Here is a 13,756-nt window from a genome sequence, read left to right on the forward strand (position 1 = left end):
AACTAATCTAAGCTCCTCCCTCTACACTATCCCATCATTATCCATATGCTTATCCAAGGACTGTTTAAATGCCCCTAATGTGGTGAGTTAACTACATTGGCAGGCAGGGCGTTCCACGCCCTTACCACTTTGAGTAAAGAACCTGCCTCTGGCATCTGTCTTAAATCTATGCCCCCTTGTACAAGCTGAAGTCATCATCCTCGGAAAAAGACTCTCACTGTCCACCCTATCTAAGCCTCTGATCATCTTGTATGTCTCTATTAAATTCCCTCTTAGCCTCCTTCTCTCCAATGAGAACAGACCCAAGTCCCTCAGCCTTTCTTCATAGGGCCTGCGCTCCAGACCAGGCAACATCCTGGTAAATCTCCTCTGTACCTTTTCCAATGCTTCCACATCCTTCCTGTAATGGGGCGACCAGAACTGCATGCAATATTCCAGATGAGGCCACACTAGCGTTTTGTACAGTTGCAGCATGACATCATGGCTCCGGAACTCAATCCCTCTACCAATAAAACCTAACACACCGTAAGCCGCCTTAACAGCACTATCAACCTGGGTGGCGACTTTCAGGGATCTATGTACATGGACACCAAGATCCCTCTGTGCATCCAAACTACCAACTTTCCATTGACCCAGTATTCTGCCTTCCTATTATTCCTCCCAAAGTGAATCACCTCACATTTATCCGTATTAAACTCCATTTGTCACCTTTTGGCCCAATTCTGCAGTTTATCCAAGTCTCCCTGCAACCTGCAACATTCTCCCACACTGTCCACCACTCCCCTGACTTTAGTGTCATCTGCAAACTTACTAACCCATCCACCAATGCCTGCATCCAAGTCATTTATAAAAATGACAAACAGTAGTGGTCCCAAAACAGATCCTTGAGGCACACCACCCGTAACCGGACACCAGGCTGAATATTTTCCATCAACCACCACTCGTTGCCTTCTTACAGAAAGCCAGTTTCTAATCCAAACTGCTAAATCTCCCTCAATCCCATGCCTCTGTATTTTCTCCAATAGCCTATCATGTGGAACCTTATCAACGGCTTTACTGAAGTCCATGTACACCACGTCAACTGCCCTTCCCTCATCCACATGCTTGGTCACCTTCTCAAAAAACTCAATGAGCTTTGTAAGTCGTGACCTGCCCTTGACGAATCCATGCTGACTATCTCCAATCAAATTGTTGCTTGCTAGATGATTATAAATATTATCTCTCATAATCTTTTCCTGCAACAAGTGTAAGGCTCACAGGTCTATAATTACCTGGGTCACCCCTACTGCCCTTCTTGAACAAGGGCACAACATTTGCAATTCTCCAGACCTCTGGTACTAAACCTGTAGACAATGAGGACTCAAAGATCAAGGTCAAAGGCTCCGCCACCTCCTCTCTAGCTTCCCAGACAATTCTCGGACAAATCCCATCTGGCTCACGGGATTTATCTACCTTCACACCTTCTAGAATTGATAGCACCTCCTCCTTACTAACCTTAATCCTTTCAATTCTCGTAGCCTGTAACTCGGTCATCTCCTCTACAATATTCTCTTGTTCCTCAGAAAACAGATGCGAAATAATCATTTAGCACCTCTCCGATCTCCACAGGGTCCACACACAACTTTGACTGGCCGTATTCCTACCCTAGTCACCCTCTTATTCCTCACGTACCCTTAGAAAGCTTTAGGGTTCTCCTTTATTCTACCTGCCAATGTCTGCTCATGTCCCCTCCTTGCTCTTCTTAACTCTCTCTTTAAATCCTTCCTAGCTAATCTGGAACTCTCCATCGCCTCATCTGAACCATCTTGTCTCATCGTCACATAAGCCTCCCTCTTCCGCTTAACAAGAGATACAATTTCTTTAGTAAGCCACGGTTCCCTTACCTTATTGCTTCCTCCCTGCCTGACAGGGACATACCTATCAAGGACATGCAATATCTACTCCTTAAACCAGCTCCACATTTCGATTATCCCCATCCCCAGCATTTTGCTAACCTATTCTATGCCTCGTAACTCTTGTCTAATCGCATTATAATTGCCCTTACCCCATCTAAAACTCTTGCCCTGTGGCATGTTCCTGTCCCTTTCCATTGCTAAAGTAAACATAACCGAATTATGGTCACTCTCTCCAAAGTGCTCACCTACCACTAAATCAAACACCTGGCCTGGTACATTACCAAGTACCAGATCCAGTGTGGCCTCCCCTCTTGTCAGCATTTCGACATACTGAGTCAGGAAACCCTCCTGCGCACATTGGACAAAAACTGATCCATCCGACGTACTAGAGTTATAGCATTTCCAGTCAATGTTAGGGAAGTTAAAGTCTCCCATTATGACCACCCTGTTGTTTTCACTCCTGCCCAGAATAGTTTTGCCAATCCTCTCCTCCACATCCTTGGAACTTTGCAGGGGCCTATAAAAACACTCACAGCAATGTTACCTCTCCTCTCCTGTTTCTGACCTCAGCCCATACCACCTCAGTAGACGAGTCCTCATGAAAAGTTCTTTCGGCCACTGTTATATTGTCCTTGACTAACAAAGCCACACCTCCCCGTCTTTTACCACTTTCCCTGATCTTAATGAAAGATCTAAACCCTGGAACCTGCAACATCCATTTCCTGACCCTGCTCTATCCATGTCTCCAAAATGACCACAACATCCAAGTCCCAGGTACCTATCCAAGCTGCAAGCTCACCTACCTTATTTCGGATACACCTGGCGTTAAAGTAGACGCACTTCAACCCAGCTTGCTGTCTGCCTGCACGCTCCTGTGACAGTGAGGTCCCATCCATGTCCTCCCTATGCTCATCCTCCTGTCGCACCATCTTGATTGTTATGTATTCCTAGACTTCTCCCTGGCCCTTTCCTGCCATTCTCTAACCCTCATTTCCTCTCATTACCTTGCCTCTGTTTTTGATATATAACTACTCGATAGTTGCCCCCACTAACTAGTTTAAAATCCTCTCTATTTGCTTAGTTATGCTGTTCACAAGAACATTGGCACAGTTTAGATGTAAACCTTCCCCAATAAACGATGCTCAATTTCCCAAGTGGCTGATGTACTAGAACTCACTGCTCCCACTGCAGTCTTTGAGCCATGTGTTCCTCCCACAGCAGTCTTTGAGCCACATATTCATCTCTCCAATTTTTTGTACCAATGTTAATTTGCATGTGGCACACATAACAATTCACAGATTATTAACTTTGTAGTTCTGCTTTAAATTTAGTGCCTACCTCCTCGTAATCTTTATGCAGAACCCTTTTGTAGTTCTACCAATATCTTGGCTATCTGCATGGTTGGGATTACCCCTCCCATTGAATGTCCCTTTCCAGCCCTGAGCTGATGTCCAAACCTGGCATCAGACTGACAACTGTGTTTAGAGATAATGGGAACTGCAGATGCTGGAGAATCATCTGAGATAATAAACTGTGGAGTTGGATGAACACAGCGGGCCAAGCAGCATCTTAGGAGCACAAAAGTTGACATTTCGGGCTTAGTGCCTTTCTGATGAAGGGCCTAGGCCCGAAATGTCAACTTCTGTGCTTCTAAGATGCTGCCTGGCCTGCTGTGTTCATCCAGCTCCACACTTTGTTACAGTCAGTACCCATTCCCGCATTTGAGGAGTCTTTTATAAGAGTCTTGATTGTAGGACCCTGCCCTAAAAGATAAAGTGGCAGTCAGTTTTTTCTGACCATAATGGATGTGTTTACTAGATTTCCAGAAGTCATTCAATTATGCAGCATCACAGCTAAAACGATTGTAGAAGAGTTGGACAGGCAGCTTATATTTCTATGTTGGATTTAGTCAGACAATACTGACAGGTACCTTTGTTTGAAAGAGTGAAGGAAACTTTGGCTTTCTTGACACCAAATGAACTTTACCAGTTTAAGTCATGTCGTTTAGTATGAAAAATGTGCCAGCCACATTTCAAAGACTAACCACTAAAGTCAGGATTACCCAGTTGTGTGGTGTACATCACCAACCTGGTGATTTTATTTTACACACTCATGGAAGGAACATTTGGAACACCCATTGGAACTGTTTGACTTCAGGAGGTGGGCTTGGTGATAAAGCTGGTGACAGCAAGTTCTCAACCCCAAGTCATGTTCCTGGCCATGGTTATTGTGGAGTTTCCCATATTGTCGATGAAGAAGGAAATATTACAAGTCCTGGAACTGAGTGTTTTTTATTGGACATTTGTATTAAATTTTCAGTGTGGTTGCTGCACTGACTGCTTTTCTTCAACAAGTCATAATTTTTTAGTGGATGTGGAATGTCAGAAGGCATTTAACAACCTAAAAGCTGTGTGAAGCACTACCCCAGTGTAAGCCACACCAAATTATTCAAATCCATTCACAAGTGGCTATTGATAGGAGTGATGTGGGTGTTGGTGCTGTACATTTACAAGAAGACGATAAAAAGATAGAAAGATCTATTGAATATTTTTGCAAGGAATTGAATAATTATCATTAGATTTGTTCCTCCTTGAGAAGGAGACCTCAAGTTTGACGTCGGCATTGTGATGGCTCAGCATTTATGTTGACAGCAACATGTCTGAGACAATTGTGTATACTGATCATATCCCCTTCAAAGTTCTTTTTGGGAAAAATTAAGGATAAAAATTCCAGTCTGTTTAGCTGGAGCTGATTATTGCAGCTACTTAATTTGAAAATTATATTAATGGCAGGGCAAGAGAACGTAATTGCTGATACGTTGTCGCGACTTTGAAGGAATGCAAAGGCGTTTGGTAGATGGAAAAAATGGACTGTACTCATGAATGTTTGCATGTCTTTGGATGTTTCTTTGAAAAGTTGCAACAGTAGAAGAAACCTGAATGGCTGTGGTCAAGCTCCCACAGAACCTGGAATTTAATTTGGCTTTCAATAGCTGTTGGGGTTTGGAAACTGCAGTACATCTCTCTCTGCTACAACCAAATGCTTGAGTTCTCTCTCTCTCTGAGGTTTTTTCTTGATGTTCTTGGGCTAGAGAATTGCATGTGAGACTAATCTATTTGACTGGTTTTGCCTTTCGCAAGGGTGTGTTTATGGGTTTTTACTTTATTGGAACAGTTGCTGTTTAATAGTTAAATAATCTATCATTCTGTTAAGATATTCCAATGCTCCTTTCTTTTGTCTGCATTTTAACTGTAATGAATGAATAAAATGGGCTTTGCTTCAAGCCTGGTAGTTCGACGAATCAAATCGCATCCAGAAAGCGAAACCTGGCACTTCTTTTTAAGAAGAGAAAAAGTTAGGTTCTAGTCTATCTCCTGAATGTGCTTTGAGGAAGTTTGATCTGGGCCATAACGTCGAATACAACAATAGTTTATGCTTTTGCTTATGTATGTTTGAAGAAGCAGAAACCTAACTGGAAAATTTAGTGACAAATAATTAATATTAACATTAATTAATATTAATTATTGACTTAGGGCATTCTCGGTAAAAATTTTTGTGCTTGCTGTCTGTATGATACATGTGATGATGGATCTGGTTGCATTATTCCATTGAATTAGGGTAGCCATATATGATAAACAGCAAAAATTTATACATGACTTATTGTTTGCAGAGCAATGTACTCTGTTTTGCTGATAATACATAAATTAGGCTAAATTAAGGCTAGAGCACAAAAAGGTTGAGAAATTGGTATTTTTTAAGAAGGCTTATCACAGAAGGAAATTATGCAAATTTAAGTGTCGAGAAAGTAAGAGATTAGGAAATCATGTTGTAGGTTATGATAATGATAAAAAGCAGATCTTCTGTCAACTCACAATTTTAAAAAACACAGTGAAAGAACCACTTCGGGATAGAGATCATCTTGAAAGTTTGGAAATGATAGACATAGGTGATAAGTATTAGTTTTTAGAGTGATTTGAAAGGATCACTCGTGCAATTACTATTCAGTGAAGAATCTGCCGTCTTGTAAATCTCATCTCATTGTCATATTTCAAAACACTTTCCAAACAATTAATCATTTTTGAATCATGGAAAATTTTGAAATGCAGTTACCGTTGCTGGGAGATGGAAGCAAATGCAAATTTGTGCACAAAATCCAAGAAACATTGTTTGAATTTCAAGATATGTGCCTGATGTAGTTGAGAGAGCAGTGCTGATCATGCCATCAAGGGAATAGCATGATTATCGTCAGCTTATGCTGTGGCTTCTCTTATGCTACTTGATCAGGCTGATTGGCCTTGTTGTTTTGTCCATATAACAGCCTCTTCAACACTGAAGAAAAAGTACCTGGTGTGAGTCAGATATAGAATCATAGCCTCCCTTCAGTGCCAATGTTTTTTTTCCCATTGCTAGTTATGTTTGAGAAGGTGTTAGAGAGCTACCTCCTTGAACCACTGCAGTCCATTTGCATGACTATCTGCAATTTCCCCTCCAAGCCAGTCTCCATCCTAGTTTCGAAAAATATCAGTTTTCCTATGGAGTCCCTGGAACAAATCCTGAAACTTCCTCCAATATGGCATCTGTCAAATAGTGTTGCTGAATTGCTGCTGTATGTTTTGCACGTGGTACATGCTGCCACTACTTAACTTATTGGTGAACTGATTTTGTTGGGTATGTGATTTTCTTCAAGCTGCCCTCATCCAGTCTACTGGGGTATATTTTATCTCCTACCTGGCTTGTAATTTGTAAATAGTTTGACAGGCTTTTGGGCATCTTGGGGTGAGGTACCAGCTGCAGGATTCCTAGTCTCTGACCTCTTGTAACAGCAGTACTTACATTGGTATTGCAGTTCCGTTATTAGTCCGTGGTAACCCCAGGATGTTAATATGTATACTTTTTACAGAAAACATTTGAGCAGTGCAAGAAAGCACATTACAAATAAATTTCTAATGAAGGAGTCCAAAAATAATTTCTGGTGATGTTGAATGTAGTCAGCACATTGGTTAGCCCACTGCTAGGATGTTTTGTACAATTCTTGTATAGTATTATAAAGAGGATAATCAAGCTATGGATATCTTCCTGAAAAAGTGGTGAAAGCAGAGGTGTTTGAAAATTTTTAAGCAGAGCCAGTTTGATTCTTGTTAAGGAAGAGATGAAAGTTATCAGGGGTAGGTGGGATTGGAGGTTTGAAGCTACCAACAGATCAGCCGTTAGTTAATAGAATGGCAGAGCAGGCTTAATTCTAATTCTTATATGGTACGATTCACCTGAACAATAAACACCAAAGGAACTGCAGATGCTGTAAATCAAACAAAAACACAAATTGTTTGCAGCTTCTGAGGAGAGAAAGTCTGAGGAAGGGTGTCTTAACCTGAAGCGTTAACTCTGCTTTCTGTCCACAGGTGCTTCCAGACCTGTTGTGCTTTTCCAGCAACTTCTGTTTTTGTTCCACCTGAATAATACTGGGTTTCAAATAATATAGCTGTGGAACAGTGGGCATGATAAATAGTGATGGAGTTCAAAAATAAGAACAGCTTCAGGAAGATAGATAGTGTAAAATTATTTCCAAAGTTGATAAAATGGAGTTGTGTTATAGGCACTGGTTATGATTGCAAGAAAGTTTAGAGGAACTGTTTATCATAATCAAGTTTAGAAACACAGGACCCTTGAGCAAAGTGAGTGAAATGCTAACTGAATGACATTTGAAAAGGAAGATGATAGAAGATACCTGGAGAGGACAGACAGCTAGAATCCAGTGGCAACACTGTCGCAAGGTCTGAATGGCCCCATTCTGTGCTGAAAATACAAGTATGCAGCAAATTAAATTTTCTGTGTTATCTTTAAATTAATGTAATAGATTTTTTTTCTTTTTCATTGTATCTGTTAAATTTTCAGATCCTGGAAGACTTGGATGAACAAATCCACTGCATAATTCTGCAGGAAGAAGCGCTTATAAGGAGGTTAAATGGTATGTGAAATCTACAGGTAACTGTGGCTGATCACTGTGGTTTACAGAAGATGCCCTGAGAATTTAGAGAATTCATTGAGATGATAAACGATATGGGGCTCCTAGTTTTTAAGGAGTAGCATGATTTGTGTGAGAAATATGAGACTTTGTGATGGGATTAATGGTTGCCAATCCAGAATAGAAGAACAGAATGTACAATCAGTTTCTGTCATTGCTTTTATTAATAGTTAATTTTTCGCCTGAGTGCTTCTCGGGATTTAGGAAAGTTGCATCAAATTGCAGCCTTTGCTGTTAACTTGGGTTGCTGAATGAAATGAGAAAGGTGGAAGAGATGGAGCTATGTTTTTAGGCTGTTTTGTATATACTTGTCCAAGGCCTAGTTGAAATTATTCAACTATTAATGAAAGTATTGGATTATTTTTGAGCAATGCTATATGTATGTTGGCCCCTCCAGCCTATTGTGCTATTCAGTGTGACGTGGCAGATTTGATTATGGCCTTGACTCCTCCACTTTCTCGCTGGCCCTCAATAACCCTGGATTCTGGTGTCAATGAAAAATCTGTTTAACTTGTATTCAGTGACCCAGCCTCCACTACTTGGGAGACAGTTTCAAAGGTTAACAACCCTCAGATGAAATTCTTCAGTTTACTTTGAAATGGGTCCTCTATAGTTGGAAACATCCTCTCACATCAATGCTGTCAAACCTCCTCAGAAGCTTTAATTTCAGTAATATCACTCTCATTCTTGTAAATTTGAACAAAAGTAGGTCCACCTTACAAAATCTTTCGTCCTAAGACGAGCCTCTCATCTCAGAGAAGAGCCAAACAGCCAGTTCTCTAAGCTGTGAATGATGCTGTCTCATTAGTATTCTCTACAGTATTAGCAAGACCTCCTTATTTCTATAATCTGACCTTTGCAATAAAAGGCAATATTTCTTTTGCTTCATAATTACTTGATGTACCATTGTGAGATTCATCTAGAAGAACACTGAGGACTCTTTGAAAAATGCATTATTAATAAGATGAAATGTGTTTGATTTTCAGATCTATTAAAAAAAACCACTACCAACTCATTTCACCTCATTGAATTATGCACACATTGATTAAGGATGGAAGTTTTCTTTTGTCTCCTGATTTTGTTAAGTCTTTGAATTCTTTGCAGAATAGCTCAGCCATCTGGCGAATTTATGGGACACTTATAACTTTTCATCAAGTCCTACCTCTTGGTGCGTAGATGCCAATCGTTCCTGATTTGTATCTCAATCAGAAGAGCATGCAAATCTTGTTCCAAGAGGTTCAAACCCTTATTTCTCAAGTTATATTCCTACGCTTGTCATCAAAGAAAAGGAAGAATCTCTGCAGTTTCATTTAAATGAGTTATTTTAAAATGTGAAAGTTCAATGCTGCTTACTTAATTAAAGCACAATTTGATTTTTATGGTGGTGTTGATATGGTAAGACATACCCAGTCAATTACTGAAACAGATATTGGGAACTGCAGATGCTGGAGAATGGTCTCGGCCTGAAACGTCAGCTTTTGTGCCCCTAAGATGCTGCTTGGCCTGCTATGTTCATCCAGTTCCACACTTTAACTCAATTACTGGAACAGTTTTTTTTTCTGAACTGTTGTCGTCCTCCACCTTTAAGAGTATATTGCTTCTGTCTGAGATAAACACCATGGAAACAGACCTTTTGGCCCAACTCGTCCATGCTGACCAGGTATCCTAAATAAATCAAGTCCCGTTTGCCACCAATTTACCCATATCGCTCTAGACAATGGGTGCTGGAGTAGGCCGTTTGGCCATTTGAGCCGGCACCACCATTCAATATGATCATGGCTGATCATCCACAGTCAGTATCTTGTTCCTGCCTTATCCCCATAACCTCTAAACCCTTCGTATTCGTAGACCCATCCAGATGCCTTTTAAATGTTGTAATTGTACCAGCGTCCACCACTACTTCTCATATCTCATTCCATACACACACCACCCTCTGCATGAAAATGTTGCCCCTTGGGTCCCTTTTAAGTATGTTCCCTCTCACCTTAAACCTATACCTCTCGTCTTCGACTCCCCCCACCCTGCAGAAAAGACCTTGTTTATTTACCCTATCCACGCTCTTCATGATTTTATAAACCTGTATAAAGTCACCCCTCAGCCTCCAATTCTCCAAGGAAAATAGTTCCAGTCTATACAGCCTCTCCCTATAACTCAAACCCTCTATACCTGGCAACATCCTTGTAAATCTTTTCTGCACCCTTTCAAGTTTGACAACATCTTTCCTCTAGCAGGGAGACCAGACTGAAATACAGTAATCCAACAATGGCCTAAATAATGCCTGATCAACTGCGACATGACCTCCCAACTCCTATACTCAGTGCACTGACCAATAAAGGCAAGCATACCAAATGCCTCCTTCACTAACCTGTCTACGTGCGACTCCACTTTCATGGAATTATGAGGCTGCATTCCAAAGTGCGTTGGTTGAGCAGCACTCTTCAGGAGCTTACCATTAAGTGACTAAGTCCTGCCCTGATTTGCCTTTCAAAAATGCAGCATCCCACAATAATCTAAATTAAACTCCATCAGCCACTCCTCGGCCCAGTAGCCCATCTGATCATGATGCTGTTGTACTGAGAGAATCTTCTATGCTGTCTACTACACCTCCAACCTAGGTGTCATCTGCAAATTTACTAACCATACCTCCTATGTTCACATCCAAACTATTTATACAAATGCCGAAAAGCAGTGGACCCAGTGCCAATCCTTGTGACACACTCCTGGTCACCAGCCTCCAATCTGAAAGACAACCCTCCATGACTACCCTCTGTCTTCTAACTTTGAGCCGGTTCTGTATCCCAACAGCTAGTTCTCCCTCTATTCCATGTGATCTACCTTGTTAACCAGTCTACCATGAGGAACTTTGTCGAACGCCTTAGAGAAATCTATGTAGATCACGTCCACTGCTCTGTCCTCATCAATCCTCTTTGCTGCTACTTCAAAAAAACTCAATCAAGTTAGTGAGACATGATTTCCCATGCACAAAGCCATGTTGACTGTCCCTAATCAGACCTTGCCTTTCCAAATACATGGAAATCCTGTCCCTCAGGATTTCATCCAGCAACTTGCCTACCGTTGATGTCAGGCCGACCGGTCAAATGTTCCCTGACTTTCCCTTACTACCTTTCTTAAATAGTGACACCACAATAGCCAGCTTCCTGTTCCAATCTCACTTTGTGCTATCGATGATACTAATATCTCAGCAAGGCGCCCAGCAATCACTTCTCTAGCTTCCCACAGAGTTCTAGAGTACACCTGATCAGGACCCAGAGATTTATCCACCTTTATGCATTTCAAGATGTCCAGCACTACCTTTGTAATATGGACATTTTTCAAGATGTCACTGTTTGCTTCCCCATGTTCTCTATCTTCCATACTGTTCTTCTCAGTAAATACTGATGCAGAATACTCATTTAGTATCTTCCCCCATCTCCTGTGGTTCCACACATAAGTGGCCTTGCTGATCTTTGAGGGGCCCTATTCTGTCCCTGGTTACTCTTTTCTCCTTAATGCATTTGTAGAATCTCTTTGCATTGTACTTAATGCTATTTTCCAAAGCTATCTCATATTCCCCTTTTGACCTCCTGATTTCCCTAAATACACCCCTATTGCCTTTATACTCTCCTAGGGAATCACTTGATTTCAGCTGTCTATGTCTGACATATGCTTCATTTTTATTCTTGACCAAAACCTCAATTTCTCTATTTATCTAGCATTCCTTAGACCTACCTGCCTTTCCCCTGGACCTAACAGGAACATACTGTTTCTGGACTCTCGTTATCTCATTTTGAAGGCTTCCCATTTTCCACACCATACTTTACCTGTGAAAATTTGCGCCAAATCAATTTTTGAAAGTTCTTACCTCTTACCATCAAAATTGGCCGCCTTCTGTTTTTAAGTTTTAGATACTGTTTGTGCTTTTGCATCACTATTTTAAATTGAATTATAGTTACTGGTCTCAAAGTGCTCCCCTACTGACATTTCAGTCACCTGTCCTGCCTTATTTCCTAAGAGTAGGTCAAGTTTTGCACCTTCTCTGGTAGGTACAACCACACACTGACGCAGAAAATTTTCCTTTATATAGTTGACAAGTTCCTGTGCATCTTGGCCCTTAATGTTCTGACAGTTCCAGTCCACGTTTAGGGAAGTGAAACTCACTTGCCATAACTACCCTCTTATTCTCACAGGTAACTGAGATCTCCTTGTAAATTTGTTTCTCAGTTTTGCGCTGACTCTTGGGTAAGCGGGTGAGTGGAAGGGGAGCAGTCTGCAGTGCAATCCCAATAAGGAGATCATCCCTTTCTTACTTCTCAGTTCCACCCAAATAACTTCCCTGATAACGAAGTGTGGAGCTGGATGAACACAGCAGGCCAAGCAGCATCTTAGGGGCACAAAAGCTGACGTTTCGGGCCTAGCCCCTTCAAGGTAGCCTTGAAGTTTATTTTCACCTTCCTAAATCTCTTCAACTAGATGCGTGAGTTAAAGCAATTGCCAAATGATTCTAATTTCTAATAAAATCTGGCTCCGTCGTAAAACTGAGCACAGTAGCGTGAAGGGTTTTAGCTGACACTGGCACTTCGAAGCCATGAAGGGTCCAGGCCTGAAACATCAGCTTTTGTGCCCCTAAGATGCTGATTAGCCTGCTGTGTTCATCCAGCTTCACACTTTGTTATCTCGGATTCTCCAGCATCTGCAGTCCCCATTATCTCAAATAACTTCCCTGGATGTTTTCCCAGGAATATCCTCCCTAAGTACAGCTGTAATATTATCTCTAATCAAAAACGCCACTTCCCCATGTCTCTTGCCCCCTTTCTATCCTTCCAGTAGCAGCCGTAGCCTGGAACATTAAACTACCAGTCCTGTCCATCCCTGAGCTGTGTCTATGCAAGTACTTTGATATCCCAGCTCCATGTTCCTAACCGTGTTCTGAGTTTGTCCGCCTTACCTGTTAGGCCTCTTGCATTGAAAAAATGCAGTTTATTTTATCAGCCCTCCCTTGTTTTTTGTACTTGCCAGCCCTGTCTGTTTGACTCCTTTTCTGAACTGTATCAGTCTCGGACTGGTCTCTTTCCTCACAACCTCCCTGCAACCCCAATCCCCCCAACCTTTAGTAGTTGAAATCTTCCTGAGCAGCTCTAGCAAATCACCCTGCCAGTATATTAGTCCCCTTCCATTTAGGTGCAATCTGTCCTTCTTATACAGGTCACTTCTACCCCAGCAGAGATTCCAACAATCCAACAATGTGAATCTTTCCCTGGCCAGCTCCTCAGCCATGCGTTCATCTGTCCTATCCTCCTTTTCCAACTCTCATTAGCTCAAGGCACTGGGAATAGTCCAGATATTACTATCCTCAAGGACCTAGTTTTTAAATTCCTGTCTATCTTGGTATATTCTCCCCAAAGAATCTCTCTTTTTTTCCCTAAGTCATGAGTCCCAATGTGTATGATGACCACCTGCTGGTGTCTCCCCTTTGAGAATATTCTACACTGTCTCCGGGATATTTTTTTGGATTCTGGCTCCAGGGAGGCAAAACACCGTTCTGATGTCTCGCTGTTGTCTGCAGAATCATCTATCTGTGCCTCTGACTAGAAAGTTCCCCTATCATAATTGATTGTTTGGAACCTTGCATACCCCTCATTACATTAGAGCCAGCATTGGTACTGGAGACCTGGCTGTCAGTGCTTGTCCATCACTCCCTGCATTTTTCCAAGACAGCATACTGGTTTGAGACTGAGATAGCTACAGGAGACCCCTGCACTACCTGACTCCCTCTCCTACCTTTCCTGGAGGTCAGTCATCTATTTGACTGTATATTTAATTTATCTTCCTCCATGCAACT

General features: G+C 41.6%; 1 protein-coding gene across 4 annotated transcripts in view; it reads left to right on the forward strand.

Annotated features, from left to right (window-relative positions):
- lmbr1 (limb development membrane protein 1) overlaps nt 1–13,756 on the forward strand; it is a 282,617-nt gene that overhangs the window by 159,055 nt on the left and 109,806 nt on the right. For all 4 annotated transcript variants that reach the window (XM_048557443.2, XM_048557452.2, XM_048557460.2 and 1 more), the window contains one exon: nt 7,788–7,860. In XM_048557443.2, the coding sequence (XP_048413400.1) occupies nt 7,788–7,860 (73 nt within the window). The remainder of the gene's footprint in view (nt 1–7,787; nt 7,861–13,756) is intronic.

The sequence above is a fragment of the Stegostoma tigrinum genome, chromosome 2, assembly GCF_030684315.1.
Source record: "Stegostoma tigrinum isolate sSteTig4 chromosome 2, sSteTig4.hap1, whole genome shotgun sequence".
NCBI classification, from domain to species: Eukaryota; Metazoa; Chordata; class Chondrichthyes; order Orectolobiformes; family Stegostomatidae; genus Stegostoma; species Stegostoma tigrinum.